Source organism: Podarcis erhardii, assembly GCF_964252035.2.
Source record: "Podarcis erhardii genome assembly, chromosome: 5".
In the NCBI taxonomy this organism is placed as follows: Eukaryota; Metazoa; Chordata; class Lepidosauria; order Squamata; family Lacertidae; genus Podarcis; species Podarcis erhardii.
In genome coordinates, this window is record NC_138509.1 from 29,487,430 (window position 1) to 29,509,187 (window position 21,758).

Below are 21,758 nucleotides of genomic sequence, written 5' to 3' on the forward strand. Positions count from 1 at the left end.
CAGGCTGGGTCAGGGTAGAGGGCAGAGGCAGGTGCACCAGCAGTTCTTGCTGCCATGAGTCCTGTGGCATCAGCTGGGAGAGGGTGGCGATGGCAGGATCTGTCAGAGGACGAGAACTCTGCGGTTGAGGAAGAGATGCTTTTGTAAGGGACAGGGGGGAGCTGGGGAGTTGCTAGCTGGACGAGTTCCTACTCCATCTCCTGAGTACAGAGTGCCCAAGATAGTGAAAGAGGCAGCTGGTAATTTGGCAGAGGCAGCTGAGTTGGAGACATAGGGAGAGTTTGAGGGTTGGGCTCAGGTCTTGTTGCCAAGGATGCACCAGTAGACCCAGCAGCTGCCGCCGCCACCACCAGAAGCTGTCACTTGTGACTGTGTGGTCCTTCTCTTTAAAAGCAGAGCAGGAGAGGTGAGTCAAGTGTTGGGACAACATCTTTGCTTATGCCTAGCCAGGTATCCCAGAACTCTGTTTATAAACCGTTAATAGCAGTGTTAGAAACTGAGATAGGAGCCAAATGGCTCCTAGGACCTGGGTTGTGGGCACCAAAACAGAATGTCTAGTCACCATTTGGGAGAGGTGGCAACACTTTTTATTTATTATTTTGATGAGCATGAACTAATACACAATTCACATAAGTTACACATTGTTAACATCACATTTTAAACATAAATTGTTAATACAAGTTTAATTTGGTGTTTACATTAAAATTTTTGATACGATACTTCAGTTTTCAAAACACACTACTCTTTATTGTTAAACTCCTTAACATATTGCCTATCCTTAACATATACTTTGAGGCTTCAAAGCCCATACATTTCCATAATCCTTGAGTGTCAGCCAGGTGCAAAAAATGGCACCCAAACTTTTTGAGTTCGCAAATGGAGAATCTTTAGGTACAAAATGCGCCTGGTGCCCTGCTAATTTCAAAGTCTGGTTAGTAGATCTGATGATGAGGCCATGGTTTTATCAGTAAAGTTTTTGGGATTTCCCTAAGAGTCTTTTATCCAAGGGTGGGAACCAGGACATCCACACTGCTCTAAACTCTCTGTGTTCCCTGTTTTAGGTGTTAAAACACCTGGGTGGTAGTTTTCGAGGTAGAGCTGGAGGAAGAAACGCCTTCATTTGACTTTGTTCTTTTAATAGCTCACCATAATAACATGCCATTTATAAACTTGAATTTCTGCACTAAAGATCCTATGTGGCTGCACAGTTTTGATAAGCTGCCACTGGATCTACAAAATACTTTGTGTATTTGTTTTTGTAGCAAGACCTGAATGATTAGCCCTAATTTAATTAAAAATTCTTTTGCAAAGGATCGTCATTCTGTTATTTGCTATTCTTAACATTTTGCTGATTACTGCGAAACAGCATCCTTTGTGGATCTGAGGTTATCCTAGGCATTGCTGATGTGGTACCCTCCAGATATTGCTGGATTACAACTCCCATCAGCTCCACCCAACATGGCCAGTAGTCAGAGATTATCTTCTCATGTATCTGTAAATGGCTAAGGAATAGGAAGCAGAGAGGGAAGGATGCAGTAGGTAGAAGGATCAATATTGTGACCCATGCTTTTTAAGTTGTTCGTAAATGTACTTGAGTTAGGGGGCAAGCAATGAGGTAGCCAAGTTTGCATCTGATACCAAACTGGCAGAAGTTTTCATAATTCATTCCTGGTATAAGGCAAACTAAATATGCTTTGGTACATAAAGGGTATCTTTGGGTAAATGAACCCTTGCTGGAGATGTATGTGACCAGATCTACCACTAGTTTCCTCTACAAAGCTTCTAGTTCCCTCTGGGTAAAAGTTCTGACTACTATTACCGTAATGGTTTTCTGATGTGCCTGAAGCTGCTGGGCAGCCCACTCAACAGCCTTTTTCCATAAAGGAAAAAGCTGGAAGCAGAGCAGTCAATGAGCGGCATTGTGTCTTCATGTTTGTTTAGCAGGGTACAAATAGGTATAGCTTTGAGACCATCTGGCATTCTGCTTTCCCTGAGCAGTGCATTGGTAATACCAGCTAATAAGGAACACAGCATTGCCCTGTTGGCTTTCATCTGTTAGGATGGGCATGGATCCAAATTGTGTTTTGTAGCTCATGGGCCCACTTCAATGTATGCCCTCTGCATCTGTAAATGAGACTAATTGAAACTGATCCAAATAAAACAAGCAAGACTGAGTTTGACATCTCAAATGCAGTTTAGAGTCCCAGGCTGAACCAAATGCAAGTGACTTGTTCTTGCCAGATAGATGGGGAAACCCATCCCAACTGTCATAGATGGCTTAATCTCTGTAAGGTGAAATCCTGGATTCACAGGCCCTCTCATAATTCTGAGGTGGTTAGCAGGATGGCATTGCACTGGTAAGAGGCAAGGAAGATTTCAGTATAGCCTTCAAAATGCCATTTTGCAAATAAAACCAAATAACAGATTTGGCTGAAATATCCCCTTTTGTTTCTGGGTTTCAAGGCGAGGAGATATGCAGTAATAAAAGAATGGAAAATGATTCCTGCATGCCACTAGCCACGTTTACACATAATGATAAGCCCAAGGTTCTTGGTTTATCTTTAACAAACGATACTTTGCACAAGCAGAGTGCCTGTGCACTGTGTACAGAGTTGTGTACTTTTTGCTCCTTTCTTTGAATGAGCAGGTAAACAAACCAGGAAGGGCATAACATCACATTATATCTGAATCTGGAATTGTGGTTTGTTTTTCCCTAGCAATACGCAGTTTATAAACCAATGACAAACCTTGCTTTAAGGCTAGCTAGTGATTTTTGGCTTGTTAGAGAGAGATAAACAATTATCATAGGTTCAGATAATGGTATCCCTTTTGTGGTTTTTACCATCTCTTGTGAAGGGATCATCAAAGTGGAAGTTATCAGGTTGTGTGCACTGTGTGGTTTGTTAAGCCAAGGCTGTTGACTATTGGTACCCACAAACATTGCCAATGTGTTGTAGTCCAATTTGTTGTCTGATAGCTTGGTCAGGCCATTGGAAACTTAACCATAAGGATCAATGTATTTATCCTCTTGAGAGTTCTAGAATCCAATTGGCTTCATACCTCTTATGGGGCAGGTCAGCCTTGCCCTACGACTCTGACCAAGATTTTTGGGAGAGGGTCTCGGTTTTCAGCAGGTAATTAATTGTATGATAGCTCTAGAATTTACAGATCCCTCACTTTTCTTCCGTACCTGCAATTCTAGACAGACACTTTCTGAATATGCACCTTGCAGCATCTGGATAACTGTATGTCCTGATACCGAGACCTGGCTGTATGACTGGTAGGGTTTGGCCAGAATCCAATACAGTGGTATCTCGGGTTACATACGCTTCAGGTTACAGACTCTGCTAACCCAGAAATATCACCTTGGGTTAAGAACTTTGCTTCAGGATGAGAACAGAAATCGTGCTCTGGCAGCGCGGCGGCAGCAGGAGACCCCATTAGCTAAAGTGGTGTTTCAGGTTAAGAACAGTTTCAGGTTAAGAACGGACATCCGGAACAAATTAACTACTTAACCCGAGGTACCACTGTAATGGATAACTGACCATTCATTTGCTGCTCCCCCTGTGCATTAACAAAAGCTATAAATCGTTGGTATAATATTGCTTGGTAACTTTCATTTCATTAGTTTGTTTATTAAATTATATACCACCTTTCATCCAAGGATTGTGGGGCGGTTTACAATATAAATATACTTAACAATCCGCTGAAGCTCTCTCCCAGCAGGAGACTAGTTGCCTCTTTATCATTTGGACTCTTCAGTTTGATCAAGATTGTTTTAGTTGTTGTTTTTAGAAAAGTATTACTTTGTTGAGTTTTCATAATGGGTGGCACCAAGAACAGTAAGCAGACATCCCCTCTCTCTATTTGCAGATAACAAAATAATTGCAACAAAACAAATTCCTTCCAGTAGCACCTTAAAGACCAACTAAGTCAGTTCTTGGTATGAGCTTTCGTGTGCATGCACACTTCTTCAGATACATGGCTACCTATCTGTAACTGAAAATAATTGCAATTACCCTCCCAGTCTCTGGTTGTTCACTTCTTGGGGTGGGAGGGGGTTCACCTAAAGTTTGTTTAGAGAGAAAGAGGGATCTGATAAAACAATACTGTTTTCTGTTTGAGCCTATCCCATTTAAATGAGGTCTAGAGTAGCATAGAGCAACATGGTGCCCTCCAGATGTTGTTGAACTAACTCTCATCAGCCCCAGCTAGTGTTGCCAAGAGTCAGGAATGTTGAGAGTCCAACAACATCTGGAGAGAATGGTGATGTTGGATACCCCTGGTCTGCAGTGGGAAGAATGGAGGGACAAAGATTCAAATATGATAGTTTGAGGAAGCATAGAGTGAACAGTGTGTTTTGAGTTTAAGTAAAAGGACATTTTAGCTTTAATCTTGAAACAAATGTAATGTGTTAGCCAGAAGTCACAAGCACTCTCCTGCTCCCACCCTAACAGAGCCATAACTGGGACAGATAAGATAGGGCAGGAATAGCCCAGGAACACTCAGGACTGAGGTTGTTGCTGTTATTTATTAGACTTGCCAGTTGGTTGTTACCCAGACGTCTCCAAGTGACTTACAACACATTTAAAACATACAGTACACCATAAAAACAGAACAAAGCAACTCCCATGATAGCTGCAGGAGACTTTGGCATTCAAGTTGAACTTAAATGACTATTTCAAACAGTACCAATACCTTCCATGGTGTGTACCATGTGTGAGACAGGTAGTGGAAGCAATGCTTTGTGGATGGTTGAACTCAGTTGCCTGCTTTTCAGTTAAGATTTGTGGGGTGGCACCCTTTGAGCTGTACCACGCTGGAGCTATTTCACATGTCATTCTTGTTTCCTATCAGAGCAGAGAGGAGCAGTTGTTCCTCCATGGGACCCAGAGGAGCTTCACATATTACCTGAGTAGTATACATCACACTAAAGGGGGGCAGAGGCCAAGAGGGGCCTGCGCTTTCTGAGACAAGTAGCTTGCATTCCCCCTCTGTCAATTCCTGGTACCTTGAGCATATTTGAAAGAAAGGCACTTTTTGCATGCAAAATGTAGCAGAGTCATAAACTACGCATTTCAAAAAGAAGGCTGCAAACCTTTTTCTTACGGCGCTGCCACTGCTGATTTGTGCAGAATGGGACTGTATTGCAGCGACTCGTAGCTATAGTGAGAATGTCGCTTCAGATGAAGTCTAGACTGCAGCATGAGCATGTGGCCAATTTGAATGAAGTTTGGGTCAAAGAGGATAACTTTCTTCGATCTACCCTTTCGTGCTTTGATACCCCTGGTTCAAATGCACTTGTAACCATTGCTTGAATAGCTTGCTTTGGACTTAATCCACCTCTTGTGAGCCAGCCCGCTCCATTTTTGGATGCAGAGAAGTAGGAGATAAGCTCAGCTTGTTGCAAAACATAACATGTTTTTTTCTTGACTTGATTTCCCTTCCATCTTTTTTAGGGTACTCTGATGTGCTGGGACTTTCTGCATGTGAACCTGCAGATTAGCATCTGTTTCAGTTTGATATAGAAGTTGAGGTGCAGGGGAAGTGGTTGATTGACAAGGAGCAGACTTGGAATAGTTTTATACGCAACACTGTTTTGCAAACTGGCTGCATTTGACTTTACAGCTGTTTTAATACATAGCAAGACTTTCCGCCTGCCTGCCTCTGTACTGGAGGCAGCTTTTCTTTGTTCATTCTGCCTCCCTGTACTTGTATCTGGCCTGCAAGGAGTTAACTCCAGCTCAGTGATTGCTGGGCTCCCGGCTGCTGTTACGCTACAGTGGAGGACCAGCCCAGACACTGGCTGCTGGTGTTGCTGGGGGGAACGGAATCAGTGACGGCAGTAGTCGCAGCATCAGCCGGCTGTTTGTGCACATCATCAGCCAGCGGCTGAGGGGAAATAAAACTGAAAGCCCTTGGATGCAACAGTGTTGCTTGAAAGAAGCACCAGCACCCATGGACCAGGTTGGCATCCTGGCAGCAGGCAAGCTGAACTGGGTTCATACCCTTTTGACCTTCTCCCACTTTGAGTCGGATGGAGTGATGAAGCAGCAGGGAGCAATGCAGAGTTGGGCTTGGAGCCTAAAACAGTGAGTTGGGGTTGGGAAGAGGTTGGCTGGGGGGGGGGCATAAAGGGTATTCCTGGAGCTCGTTGCTTTTCAGGCACAATCTTCAGGGAAGCTGATTCTTTGTTTCTACAGCAACAGCGCAGGCTGGAGCAAATGTTGAAACGGCTGCCTTACTTCGGCTTTTGGGCTCAGTTTCATCCTCTTCCTTGGTCAAAGCTAGAGATTATATACAAAAATGAATAAAAATTGGGGGTGGCGGATTTGTAGTACAGAGCTTCTGCCTTTTCAGGAAACACTTTTAAGGAATGCGAATCTTCGGGAATATCACCACTGAAAGCTTTACGGCACTTGGAAACATAGCGTTTTTGGTCCTAGACAACTGTCCCCAGCAGTAAGTCTGTCTTCTGTGTTCCTGCTGCATAAATATCCTTCAAGTGTTTATGTGTTGCAACTTAGGTAGCTGCCCTATACCTGATTGGACCATTGGTTCATCTAACTCAGCATTGTTCTGTACACTAACAGGCAGTGGCTTTCCAGGGTTTCAGGCAGGTATTTCTCCCAGCCTTATCTGGTGATGCTGGAGGTTTAATGTGGGATCTTATGCATGCACATCTCTGCCACTGAGCTTTGGCCTTTGCCCTTTGTGTGCCACATTTCCATACTATCATTCTTATCCCCCTGATAATATCCCATTCATAGAAAGCACCCCCAGCTAAGCACTATGTCACCTGCACAGCAGCAAACCAGTGTCCCCCAAATTTTAACTACTTTACTTCTATTTTTCTTTCTGTACACTTAAAGAGCCTGGGACAAAAAGGAATTGATTGATTTTTGCCACTGGTGTGCTTATTTGTCCTAGCTAACGTTAACATATTGGGATAAAAGAACGTTCCGTGGGGTTTTTCAAACAAAAACTGATTTGGGGAAAACAGACCTACCCAGATATTTCACCCTTGGTTAGGGGCATTTTACTACTCCAAGATAAATTGGAATGTAGGCTGTGGTATGAAAACCATTTATGTTAATTTTTTTAATAGGTGAAGGTAAATCTCTGTGTGACTCAGTATACTGGTGTTTTACCTCATCACGTTTTATATAGCAGAAGTCAACCCCCTTTCCTTCCCTTTGCAAATAATGCAGTTCCATACCTGTGATAATATGCAGTGTGGTCCCAAAGTTGATTTTGTCTTTGTTGCAAGTCTGAAATCCAGACTTCTCTTTCCATCTCCAGAATGTACAGTATTAGCTGACCTGTCCAATTAAAAGGACTCTGGTTGATGATCTTTGTTTCCAGTAAAATTTCTACCCCATTATATGTGGCCGATGAAGAATTTACAATAGTGTAATAAAACTTTAAAATGGCAAAAGGCAGATTATTGTTCATTATAGAAAAATGTGGATGAGTTTGTACTCCAATATTCATAATAAGATGTTTGGTAAAGGCAATATTCTGATGTTTGAATAGCTCTCAAATGTAGAATTGATAAGGTGGAATATTCCTCAACATACCTTGTAGTCCACCTCTTCCCTTTTCCTGATAATATGTATACACTGTTTCCTCAGTCACAGACCACTTAACCAACTCCAAGACACACATTCAGTTAGGCAAAAGTTAGGCTTCATGGTGCAAGTGTTACCTACAGTTACTGTATACTCTCTCTATATTGGGAAAAACCAAAACTTTATATAACCTGCACCTAAACTTTTTTTCTCTCACACACAATTTTTATTTCAGTGGAAATCACTGAATTGGTACCTCCACCCTTGAAAAATCTCCTTTATTTGGAAGCAAGCACCTTCCTTTGGGCTGCATTCTCACACTAGCGCTGCTACAGTGTTGCACTGCTGATGCTTAAATACTTTTGCCCATAAAAAGGTTAATTAGGGTAGTTCCGATGCATCTGTATATTCAGGAATAACAGTATTGGCTAAAACTATTTTTGTGCTGTTTTTCAGGGAGACTTAGAAAACAAACCAGTCAATGGCTGCAGACCAGAGCTCATGGACTGTGTTGCCCACGGCCATGGCGAAAAACCCAAGGTGAAACCAAGCCATTTGCTGCCTTGGGAAAATGTACAGGCAGATGAAAAGGGAAGTATGACTGGCTTAGAAACGGAGAAGTGGGCACAGAATGAGAAGCCATCACTTAGCGTCCATGTGAACGGTGACCTCTGTAGAGCTAGAGCAAGGAATGAGAACTCGAAACATTTTGAAAAGGATCCAAAAGCTGTTCATTCTTCCAACGTGTTAGATGACCCCAAAAAGTTGCTTGCACAAACTGTTAGAAATGGCATTAAAAGCATTCCTTATTCACCAGCAGAATGTGACTTGTTGCTGAAAAAAACAGGTGCTGATCCGGCAAACAGCTGCCCAGAAAGCAACTTGGATGCCTCTTTGGGTTGCGCTGCTCAACTGAACAATATCAGCACTTTGACAACTGGAACATGTGGTGCTCTTCCAGAAAAGAAGGATCGCGTTCTAGCGCAGCAGACAGAAAACTCTAATGCCATTCAGGAATCTGAGAACTCACTTTTACAAACTATTTCACTTTTAGATCTTCAGGACAAGCCATCTTGCACTCCCGTGCATGACAAAGATGGCTGCCTTGATGATGGTGCTTCAAATGGTGCTCCAAGCAAAGATTTGCAACCTGATGATTTGTCACTTCAGTCAACTTTTTTATCTTTGATTAAAAACCGAAATTTAACTGTAGAACAGGTTGTAGCTATTGAGGCATTGACACGCTTGTCGGAAGTCCCTCCAGGAGCTCCCTTACCAGCTAAACCAGAAAGAGTTCAGTGCATAGAAGAGCAAAGTTCACATTCACTTAACAATTACAAAAAGGATAATTCATGTTTCTTGACATCATCTGCATTGAAAGTAATCAAAGGAAGTTGTCCACAGAAGGACCAGCAGCTCTTTCCTCATGCTCCTTTGCAGAGAAGAACCCTTCCTAAAAGTCCCTTGACGTCATCTGCATTGATAGCAATCAAAGGGGCTTGTCCACAAAAAGACCAGCAGCTCTTTTCTCATGGTGCTTCACAGAGAAGAATCTTTCCTAAGAGTTTGCTTTACAATGGTCAAGGTGCTATTTCTGAATTCCCCAGTAAAACCACTGGTCCATCTAGCTTATTGCGTAGGCTACATTTCTCCCCACGAGATACCAAGTCTTTATCTGCGTTAGTGTCTGGTGGAACTTCAGGTCATACTACCAAGAAACACCCTCTTTATCATAAAGCTGCCATTGGGCCATGCTCCAAAATCTCAAGTGTTGTCAAACAGCGGAGGAGCAGAGTAGACATGCTTGGAAAGTGGGAGGGGAAGGCTGTCCATGGCTCAAATTCAAAAAGTAATTCTGTATTTAGGGGAAATATTCATAGCCAGGATGAGGAAGAGGTAGCCACCCAATTAACTCAACTTGCAGCAATAATTGAATCAAGCAAAGCAAGCCCAGACCAGAAGACATCGCTTCTCAGTCGAATACCACCCGATATGCAACCAAAACATAAACAGGACCAGTGCCTATTGCAGAAGAAACAATCTGTATTTGTAAGGAACAATTATAGTCCATTGTTAGTCAAGCAAAGGCAACCAACACGGAAAAATGAAAAACCAGTACCGAGGGCAAAAAGATTAAAAAAGAAGCCTCAAGTACTGCCTGACCAACAAAATCAGCTACAACAAGATTGCCATCTTAGTGAATTACAGGACATACCAAAAAAGCCTTCTAAACTACGCAAGGTTGGTCGTAACGCGTCACAGGATTCGAAACTAACTGGTTTGGGGAAAAGATCTTCTAAAGCCAAAGTACAGAAGGCATGGAATCGGAATACTTTGTCATCACAACAAAAAGCAGCTGCATTATTTCTTCCCAAAACTCAAATAATATACCACAGGCCTTTGCCTGCTTCAACACAAGACAAAGTGAAAGACAAGTTGTTTGGCTTTGAAATGGTGCCTGAGCACATGAAAAATATGGGCTCCAATGAGGCACGGGGCACTAATCCTCCAGGTGCTGCCCCAGATGCTCTGCACCATAGTGGCCTACTCTCCAATAGTCTTCTGACTGTCCCTCACTTCGAAGCAAAATCCTGTTTGAACCAAGGAAGTGAAAATGTACAGTTGTTTACAGAAAAAGACAAGAATTCTCAGGTACAGCAAACAATGAACATGTCTCAGATGCATCCTTTGCCTCAGATCTTTGGTCAAAGAGCAGATGAAATGTGCAAGGAAAACCAAGCAAAACTTGAGTGCGGTGCTGTGGAACAACAAATGGGCCAGAAATTGCAAACCATGTCCATTAACTGTAGCTTAGCCTCCCCAGGGGAAACCTTGCAGGCTCTCAGGAAAGCAGAGTGTGCAAGTGAAGTTACAGTTCCAACATCAAGAAGCTTGGAGACTGAGAACACACAGAGAACAGGGATCTTAGGGTGTTCTCCAACAAAGAATACACTCAGTAGTTTTCTTGAATCGCCTATGAAGTTCTTGGACACCCCTACAAAGAACCTAATCGATACACCTACAAAGAAAGGACAGACTGATTTTCCAAGCTGTGATTGTGTTGGTAAGTGTAATTTGGTTCATTTTGCATGGAGTTCTGAAAGTTTTCTCACTGAGGATTCCTTTAGAATTTTTATCTTGCAAATGTTGCCTCTTGCCTGCTCTGATGAAGTGAGTCTCCAAGTCTCCACCACATAAGTGGAAAGATGACTCTATATCACTCCATATACTAATCAAGTAACTGCTTGATTACCTGAATTTACCATCTGGCTGTGACTTCCAACAGTAGTGGAAGAATTTCTAGTTACCTAAAGAGTTGATGTTATCAGTTGAAAATACTTATTCAGCCCTGCACTTCAGGGAATTGCTGACTTCCTGTTTCTCTGCAACAAACAGGGAGGAAAATTGTTTTGTTGGTTTGTTGAGAATTAGGGAATAACAACCTTTATAAATAATACAGGGGGGATATCTTTATCACTGCTCTCTTTGGTTGTCTCATTGAATTCCAATGTGTCCTTGGTAAAAGCAGTATGTTATTTACCGTATTTTTCCGTCTATAAGACGCCCTCATGTATAAGACACCCCCCCCCGTATTTTTGGGGAGTCAGTTTTAGGAAAATGAGGGGAGATGGCCCATAGTTGTTGAACCTCTCCCCCCACGCAGCTGCGGGCAGGAAACACTCCCTAGATCATTTCCCGTGTGCAGCGGCATTGGGGGAAGTTGCACTCCCGCCAGCCATCCAGTTGGGAGCGCAACCTCCCCTGATGCCGCCGTGCACAGCAAACGACCCAATGAGCTGGCTGGCGGCGCAGCGCTCCCCCCCATGCCACTAAACGTGTATTGGACGCCCCCAGTTTTTTGATGTGTATATATGCATTTGGCTCCTGTTCTTCAGTATCTGAAAGGGAATGAAGTATTATATTAATGATAAGCCAGTTAACAATAATAAACTTGACTCTAGTTCAAAATGTGAACATTTTCAAAAGATTCCATAGCATTTCTGTTTTGATAAAGGCCCCACTGTTAATCCCATCAATATTCCTCAGCCTTCTCAGACTTGGAGATCCACCAAGTCTTTTAACTCCAGCCTGGAGTGTATGACATGCCTAATAAATATTTTACTGTATATGTTTATCTTTCTCCTCTTTTAAAAAAAACCCACAACTGTATGTGTGTACTCGGTACATGAAATAATTTTAACAGCTATTTTTAATTATTTCTGTAGAGCAAATTATAGAGAAGGATGAAGGGCCATATTATACACACCTTGGAACGGGACCAAGTGTTGCTGCAGTCAGGGAAATAATGGAAGACAGGTGAGAAAATACATATCAGTGAGTAAAGGTTGATTAAATATAGGCACAGCGCTATACACCCCCCCAAAAAATTAAATCAAATATATATGATGATAGTATAAGTGGTTTATAACTTATTTTTTTTCTTGCGGTACTTACCTAAGGTCTCCCTGCCTGATTCTACTATGTCGGAACTACACTATCTGTATTTGAGCTGCAGTAACTAGAATGCTGCTGCTTTTTGAGTGCTGACTCTGTCTTCAGGAAAGGGGTTGAGACTCTCATAAGACAGTTGGTGTTGGGAGTTGGACAGGAAGTGGGTATGTGACATGGTGTGCTGAGGTCTGGAAGAGTCATCTCTTCCGTGTTGGTTTCTTAGGACTGTATCCAAGGCAGATGGTCAGTCACAGGAGGTAAATAAAGGACAACGTGGCCAATTGTAGTACTGGGCTGGAAGCCAGCTAGAGCTTGAGGGAAGTTCAGATACCATCTTGACAGAGGAGAGAGGCCAAATGATTTCCTGAACAAGAGTTGCAAGGTGCATGCTTTCCTTTTCAGAGCCAAGTCACATTGGCAGTTGCTTATCATCAGCTACAATCCAGAGTTCTCTTAGGTATGCCTAAGGAATTGTACGCGGGTGGCACTGTGGGTTAAACCACAGAGCCTAGGACTTGCTGATCAGAAGGTAGGCGGTTCGAATCCCCACGATGGGGTGAGCTCCTGTTGCTCGGTCCCAGCTCCTGCCAATCTAGCAGTTCGAAATCACGTCAAAGTGCTAGTAGATAAATAGGTACCGCTCCGGCGGGAAGGTAAACGGCGTTTCCGTGCACTGCTCTGGTTCGCCAGAAGTGGCTTAGTCATGCTGGCCACATGACCCAGAAGCTGTCTGCGGACAAACGCTGGCTCCCTCGGCCCATAGAGCGAAATGAGCGCCACAACCCCAGAGTCGGTCACGACTGGACCTAATGGTCAGGCACACCTTTACCTTTACCTAAGAAATTGTGGATGCCCGTCAGGACTTCTGATTGCTTTCTTTGAATAAGTTTCTTGGACGTACAGCATCCCATGCTGCATCATGATATGCTTTCCACATACTCCAGATACTGAGGTCACCTTAACATGCTTACACATTTAGTACGGCCCAAGCTTTCATGGACACTTTGTCAGATGAATCTAGTACTGTAGTCCTAGTGTGCATTGCATCATCATGCTATTCCAGACATTCTGAATGCTGCTTGCCAGATGGAATGACACCCCCCTTCCCCCCGGCATGCTGTTCTGTTTTCCTGAGCCCATTTCAGGGGGCATATGGGAAGAGGAGGGAAGCCCCATTGCACAAGCAGAAGTCATTGCACAGCACTTTTGGTGAGAGGGCACATGACGTAGGTTAATCCCATTCTTATTTTGTTGGAGTTCTCCGTGTGGTTACATTGAAGATCTGGTGTGTTTGTAAAGTGTAGATGTTTTACTTTGGGCTCCCACATTTAGTAAATTTATTGGTTGGATTAACAGAATGTATTAAATTGGCTGGAAAGGTGCCACAATTACATGGAAAGCAGATCTTAAATGTTTAAAAGGGCATTTTTCATTCAGTTGCAAATGGGGAAGAAACATTCTCTTTCTCGGTCTCTCTCTCTGGAGGGAATGCCTCTTTTTAAAGGTTCCTGCTATTACATTTATTTGATAAAACCATTGTTATATTAATGTGCAAACATATGCAGATTTAATTGGTTGAATTACAGTTCATATGATCATCTAAGATAATTGATGACAGCCCTAGTTTTTAGTAGCAGTTATTGGGTGGGATAGAAAGAACTGGGAATAAGAAGACAAGATAGGAATGATTCTCTAAAGTACTATAGTCAGAGTAGTGTATGCTAGCAATGAAAATGGGATCTCTTGGACAACATGTGAAAAAGGAGCATGGGGAAAGTGGTTTTTTATTTCAGTGCCACAGAAGGGGTAGTAATAATAATAATTTTATTATTTATACCCTGCCCATCTGGCTGGGTTTTCCCCGCCACTCTGGGCGACTCCCAGGAGAATAGTAGCCTGTTGCCTCTCTACTTGTTAACGGAATTAATTACTAGGATATTTCATAATCCTTACTAGTTTTTCCTTTCTACAGATATGGAGCAAAAGGAAGTGCTGTAAGAATTGAGGTAGTTGTGTATACAGGCAGAGAAGGAAAAAGCTCCCAAGGGTGTCCAATTGCCAAGTGGGTAAGTTTTTGTTTTATAGTAATATATCTTTATTTGTATTCTTGAAATTCATTTTTTTATTGCAGCTATGGTGCTTAAGGCCCATGAAGTGTTTTTTTCTTAGTGATCAAAGCGCTATTTATTTATACTTTTAAATAATTTTGTTACCCCCTTTGAATCAAAAAGGTTGCACAATGTGACCAATGATCAAATCTAAGCCAGTCAACCAAGAATGAATGAATGAATTGAATTAAAAATCAGCAACAGTAAACAAAACAAAAACCAGCAGGAAAAAGCTTACAAGCTGCTCAGTAGATCATCCAAAGACAGAAATTACTTCAGTGGTGGCTGGTACTATTGGGACTGAAGTTTTGCTTGGGTTTTTAGCCTTATCCAATCCCACACTGAGGACTTCTATTGCCTCCCTAGACAATGCAGGGTAGCATGTGTATTATCAGCATACTGGTGTCACTGCACACCGAACCTCTGGATTTAATCTTGGTAAGTTTTACAGCTGTTCTATGACAGGGCAGTATTACTGTCACAATACAAACAAGAGGCCTGAGGCTGAAGGTGATTGGTTTGCCAAAGGCCAAATGGGTAAGTTCATGACTGAGCTGGGATATGAGCTGTAGACTTCTCAGATCACAGCTTATGTTACTAACCATTATGTTACACCAGCCACCTGTAAGCCACATCTTGTTCACAGAGGCATATTGGGTTTATTTTAATAGTCCAGTTTTTATTAAATGGCTTTGTTCTGAAGATTATGGATATCAGCAAATTAATCCCTAGGATGGGTTGTAGCATCTACTATACCAGCTTGGGGTCCTAAACTATGATACTATGCTTTCTTCCTCACAAGTGTATGTGTGGGTGTTAGGTACTGTCTTTGTATGTGAACTCTGCATTTTAAAACAATGCAAGAACCAGGTGTTCCCGTTTGCTATGTGCCTTAAATCTGGTGTCTGATTTTGAACATGGAATATCAATTTGTTATTCCTTACCAATAAACCATTTAATGTGACAGCTGTTGGAATGAGTCATTCTGCAGTGCTTTTTTGCCCTTGTTTGTACCTGAACTGATAATGAAGCATTCTAAAGTAAATGCCACTGCTCCCATTATCTTATCCCTTCTCACATGCAGGTATTTACACCACTCAAATAAAATTAATTTCTGAGTAAACTAACCCCTGTTTCTCTTCTTGGAAAATTAAGAGCAAATTAAGGTTTGTTCGGTGTCAGTTTCTTATATAACTATGCACATAGGTTAAGATCTATTTTGCTCTGAGCTTTGTATTGTGGTTTCAGTACTGAAAGTGAGTGCCTGTGTTGATTCTCTTCTATTTTAATTCAGCGGCATTACCTAAGTTGCACAGTTAGGATAGCACAATGAAATAGCTTATTTGGAGCAGAGTTGTCTGTGGACTGGTAAACTCTATGCTATTTTCTGTGTTAGTAGGAAAACTTATGTCATTCACAGAGATTCACTGGCTTAAGTGTGGGCTTCAAATTTGTGCTAAGAACTAATTTAAGGTGAAACAATAATGGCAATATGTTGTGCTTTGTTCTTATAGAACAAACACTGGAGAACCAACATTGGCCATTGTGTTCAATATAAGGGTAGACAACACTGAAGAAAACTAAATTTTAAAGATTTTTTCCTGCATTTTTTAAAATGTTTAAAGTATTTATATATGAATGAATTACTAAAGTTTCCAAGCTGTGTACATAAAAATTAAAAAGCATACAATGGACAAGATGGATTGAAACAATTGTATTGTATAGACTGTGGTCATCTATAACTCCAAACTTAATATTTGACATTTATATAGTTTATATTTTTGCTGAATTGGTGTTAAATATGTGCTCTTTGTGGGGTTTCCCTTGAGATTATTTTGGAAGCTGCAGCTAGTGCAGAATGCTGTGCCCCGGTTTTTGTGTGGAATACCTGGACAGGCATGTGTTACATTGTGCTGAGGAAACTGCGCTGGCTGCCCATCAGGTACTGGGCCATGTTGAAGGTCTTGCTGTTAACATATAAATAAACAACTCAGACCAGGATACCTGAAAGACTGCCTGCCCTTGTATATAGGCCTGTAGGATCAATCAGATAATCTGAGGAAAAACAAAACAAATTCCTTCCAGTAGCACCTTAAAGACCAACTAAGTCAGTTCTTGGTATGAGCTTTCGTGTGCATGCACACTTCTTCAGATACACTGAAACAGAAGTTTCCAGACCCTTCTATATAGTGAGAAGGTGGGGAGGGGTATTACTCAGAAGGGTGGTGGGAATGGGTGATTGGCAGATAGCTGTGATGAGCCTGTTGACGACTCTTAACGACTGCAATAGGTCTTACAGGAAAAAGCAAGGGGTGAAAAGGTGAAAAATGGCTTTGTCATGTATAATGAGATAAGAATCCAAGGTCTTTGTTCAGACCAGGTTTTTCCATGGTTTTGAGTTTGGTGATAAGTTGTAATTCAGCAGCTTCTCTTTCCAGTCTATTTCTGAAATTCCTTTGTAGTAAAACAGCTACTTTGAGATCTTGTATAGAATGTCCTGGGAGATTGAAATGTTCTCCTACTGGTTTCTCTGTCTTGTGATTCCTGATGTCCGATTTATGTCCGTTTATTCTTTGGCGTAAGGTCTGGCCTGTTTGTCCAATATAGAGAGCTGAAGGACACTGTTGGCATTTTATGGCATATACAATGTTAGACGATGAGCAATTAAATAGTCCCGAGATGGTATGTGTGATGTTGTTGGGGCCAGTAATGGTGTTGTCCAGGTGTATGTGGCAGCAAAGTTGGCATCTGGGTTTATTGCAGGCTCTGGTGCCAGTGTCCGTGTTGGGTCTGGTTGTAGTATTATTGTGGGTTAGGAGTTGTTTAAGACTGGGTGGCTGTCTGTAGGCAATGAAAGGTCTTCCTCCCAGAGCTTGAGAAAGAGAACTGTCATTGTCCAGGAGAGGTTGTAGATCTCTGATGATGCGTTGTACTGTTTTAACTTGGGAGCTGTATGTGATGACTAGAGGTGTTCTGTTATTTTCTTTTTTGGGTCTGTCTTGCAGCAAGTTCTCTCTGGGTATCAGTCTGGCTCTGTTGATCTGTTGTCTAACTTCATCTGTTGGGTATTTTAGTTCTAAAAAGGTTTATATACCAAGTTCTAAAATATCTGTTGGGTATTTTAGTTCTAAAAAGGTTTATATATATATGGTTCATACCAAGAACTGACTTAGTTGGTCTTTAAGGTGCTACTGGAAGGAATTTGTTTTGTTTTGACTATGGCAGACCAACACGGCTACCTATCTATAATCTGAGGAAATTCTTGTAGTACTGTACGCTACAGAATGTCATAGGGTAATGATATGAAAATGGGCATCTTCTGTTATTGCCCTGCATTAAGAAATACCTTTTGCTGTAAGTGAAGCAGCAACCATCAGTTGTTTCAGATGTTTTGTGAAGTCAGATATTTTCGCCCAGGCTTTCCCTGACCCATAAGAATATCATCCTGCTTTTCTTTATATTAATTCCTGGTTTGGGGTTGTAGCCAACAAAGTCATCCATGATGCTTTTATACTACTGCTTTATTTTTGTTGTAATTATATTGTTTTTATGCTTTACACCAGTTATAGAATTGTAAAAATATTAAGAGGCATATATTGATATATCAGGAGGGATGCGGGTGGCACTGTGGGTTAAACCACAGAGCATAGGGCTTGCCGATCAGAAGGTTGGTGGTTAAAATCCCCCTGACAGGGTGAGCCCCCATTGCTCGGTCCCTGCTCCTGCCAACATAGCAGTTCGAAAGCACGAAGTGCAAGTAGATAAATAGGTACCGCTCCAGCGGGAAGTTAACCAGGGTTTCTGTGCATTGCTCTGGTTCACCAGAAGCGGCTTAGTCATGCTGGCCACATGACCCGGAAGCTGTATGCCACCTCCCTTGGCCAGTAAAGCGAGATGAGCGCCGCAACCCCAGAGTCGTCCTTGACTAGACCTAATGGTCAGGAGTCCCTTTACCTTTATATATCAGGAGTGAGAGAGAGAATAAATTACAATGATTTAGGATGTATTTAGACTATTGGGGACATTTCTCCCCAACTTTTAAGCACTTATATTGATTTTGTAATTAAAAACAATGCAAATCATTTGAAAACAATCAGATATCCTTGCACCTAAATAATTTCAAGGTTGCCAGGAAGCAGTATATTTCAGCCATCAAATGCCTGGGTGAATATACAGGCTTTTAAATTCCTTCTGATTGTTAATAATGAGGAAGGGAGATGTACCTCACCAGGGAAAGCATTCCATAAATTGGGAACTACCAAGATGGCGGACACCACCAACAGGGCCTCCCCCACTGACTGTAAGACTTGAGGTGGATGATATTGGAGGACGTGCTCTTTTAGGTACTTGGGTCCCAAGCTATAAAAGACAGAAATGAAAAGTCTCAAGAATAGATAACATTAGTGAGAATGGGGAAAAGTGTAATATATACAGTTTGGAAATTATCTGTAATGATCTGCTAAAGCAGGGAGATGAACCTCAGTACAGTGGTACCTCGGGTTACATACGCTTCAGGTTACAGACCCCGCTAACCCAGAAATAGTGCTTCAGGTTAAGAACTTTGCTTTAGGATGAGAACAGAAATCGCGCGGTGGCGGCAGTGCAGCAGCAGCAGGAGGCCCCATTAGCTAAAGTGGTGCTTCAGGTTAAGAAAAGTTTCAGGTTAAGTACGGACCTCCGGAATTAATTAAGCACTTAACCCGAGGTACCACTGTAGTCTTTATTTGACCATCTTCTAAAAGCTTCATCCTGTTTTTCTGTCATGTGGCTTTGAGCTGTTCCTATAGTTTCTCTCCAATTTCAAATTCTCATAGAATTGTAGAGTTGGGAGGTACCCTGAGGGTCATCTAGTCCAACCCCTGTAATGCAGAAATCTCAACTAAAGCGTTCATGACAGATGACCATCCTATCTCTGCTTAAACACCTCCAATGAAGGAGAGTCCACCACCTTCCGAGGAAGTCTGTTCCACTGTCGAAATTTTAAATTATAAAATTTAACGCTGTAAAGAAAGTGTGGAAGATCAGTGTTTTTGTTCAATAGACCCTTGTTCGATAGAACCACAAGGTCTTTTCTGCAGTCTATATCTGACTGGTCTCTTAAATGTCATCTTGGTGTGATAAGGATTATAGTGCATTGAAGAAGCTACAGGGTACAATTAAGAGAGAAAACAAAGCTGCAGTTAGGATCTTTTTTAAAAGCTGAAGTGCTCAGCACTTTCCTGCATTCTAGACAGTGGTCTCATTTTCACATCCTTTAAACCGTAGTTAAACTAAACTATGGTTTCAAGAGTAACACGCAGGATGCGGCTGCACCTTACTGAAACCATGGGCATTTTGCTTGTTTTCCACCCCTGTTGGGAGCCAAGGTTGTTTGGAGGAAATGAATCACAAGCTCAAGTTCAGAGGTAACACTTAGCCAGACCATGGCCGCCTAGCTCCTGGCAGCAGTAAGAGCAGGGTAGAAGAGACATGTATGCTTCATGTTCACCTTAAAACCACAGTTTTGTGTAATTGTGGTTTAAAGCGTTGTGCATATCAGACCAGTAGAGACTTAACTTTGCATATCTACACTGTGCCATTTCATTTAGAGCTTACTGTTCTCACCTGTGTTATATCTTCATGTCACAATATTCCAGTAGTGATTGGACTAGACATCCAGAAAATTTAAATCCATGGTAGTATCTTTGGTGATGGAAGAATAATAGGTTAGAGATCTTGCTACATGAAGGTTTGAGCAATGTGTCAGAGTTCAAATAAATTGCCACAATTTACATTCTTCCCCTGGGGCTGGTTAATGCATACCTCAATTCCTATTTAGTTTTTGCCGCTTTTTATACTGGCGGAAGTGACACACTTGGTGTATTTGCACATAATGCTAAGCCATGACTTGTTTCTCCCAACCTTGGCTTGCTTCCTCTTGCCTTGTCCCTTTGAGTATCTGGGTTGGGGTGCCAAGCATTCCATGGTTGTGTTCAAGCATAATGCTAAAACCAGACATGATGTTTAAGCCAATAACAAGCCACAGCTTTATATTGTGGTTTGCTGGCTGAAAGCAAACCATGGTTAGACTGCTGGGCTGAGTCCAGATATTCAAACAAACTGTGGCTTAATGTTTTGTGCGAACCAGGCTGTTATAAACTGATATGATTTCAAGTGTTTTATTGACTGGAGTCTTTTTTCTGGGTTCCATTTGTCTTGCATGCATTGTAAGCCACTGCTCTGCAGTCTATCTTAGAGTTGCTGTCTGTCACTGCAGGCAAATGGAATCTTGTCTGCAGGATTTTCCATTTTGGAATTAACTGCCCTAATCTATACTGCCATAGAGAGAAGCTATTTTACCTTATGTTTGGATTCCACATTAGTGCAATTCATTCTATCATTTATATGTGTGTGAACCCATGCACGTTCATATTAGTTAGTTGGCTGATGTTGAAGGGACAATCTACATCAAGTAATATTTATTCACAGAGAACTTATTCCTTATTCCAGAGCTCCTGCCAAGGGTTGAGACAGTTGCTTCAGCAATCTAAAAGAGATATTTCAAGTAAGTAGAACCCAAGCAGTTAAAACTGCTGCAGGAAGTATGCTTGCCCATGGCATTAACTTTTATAAGTGCATTCTAGACATTGGGGTATGTGGTTCTGTAAAAACGGATATTTTTAATAATTTATTTAAGGAATAGTCTTTTACATATACAAGTCAATAACATTGGAAGATTTAATTATCTCTAGAATATTTGATCATGCAAAATCCTAAAAGTACTCCTGCATAATGACTGCTGATTATATGCCATTATGAAACACCAATATAGTGGGAAGGTATTTCAAGTTTGAAGTATGTTGAAATGCCATCTATTACCTGCTCATTTCATATTCAGGAGTCCCCAGTGTGTAGGAAAAGTGAAAAAGGAGAACATCCTTGAGATAAATTCAGGCTACAGCAGGTTCTCTAGCATGTAATTTAGCAGAAAAGCAGACAATCTAAAAAGCCAATTAAAAAATGCAGAAGTAGCACATGGTTCAGTGCTTCCTGTACTGTACCATTTCAAACTTTAGTTGAGGGGGAGATCGTATACTTTCATGATCCTCTGCATTTGATGTTTTTAATAATGAGAAAGATAGTGCTTTGAATGTGTTCAGTTATTCTGTTGTTTGTGGTTCCAAATAAAAATTCTCATTTGCTTGAAGATGTTGAAGATGAAAGTGGATTTGTTCAACATCATGATTTGAAACAATTAAGTTACCAAGAATGATTCCTAAGAATGGGACGTACGTTTAACTTTTTGCATGAGTTTGTGAGTAACTGTATGTCTGTAAAGGTGAGCAGTATAGGCATGTTGCATATAGAGACAGTCTGAAGCTAAACTGATCTCAGTTTGGCTGGTACTTGGATGGTACACTGCTTGGGAATTTTGTAGGTAACCTTGAGTCCCATGGAAGAAAGGCAGGATATAAACTTTTTTTTAAAAAGGATGAATAACCTAATCTGCAATCACATGTTGAAGTTTGAACATTGTTGATTTACAGTAGGGTGAAATTCAAAAATAAAAACCTTATGTCAATACAGCTCCACAACTGTTCTACCCAGGAAGTTTGCAGAACATTGTGGTTACTGGGATAGTAGGCAG

The 21,758-nt window shown here is 41.5% G+C and overlaps 1 protein-coding gene across 2 annotated transcripts in view; it reads left to right on the forward strand.

Moving 5' to 3' along the window:
* TET1 (tet methylcytosine dioxygenase 1) overlaps window positions 1-21,758 on the forward strand; it is a 77,712-nt gene that overhangs the window by 40,821 nt on the left and 15,133 nt on the right. For both annotated transcript variants that reach the window (XM_081861746.1, XM_081861747.1), the window contains 3 exons: window positions 8,028-10,635; window positions 11,798-11,888; window positions 13,996-14,089. In XM_081861746.1, coding sequence (XP_081717872.1) covers window positions 8,028-10,635; window positions 11,798-11,888; window positions 13,996-14,089 — 2,793 coding nt within the window. The remainder of the gene's footprint in view (window positions 1-8,027; window positions 10,636-11,797; window positions 11,889-13,995; window positions 14,090-21,758) is intronic.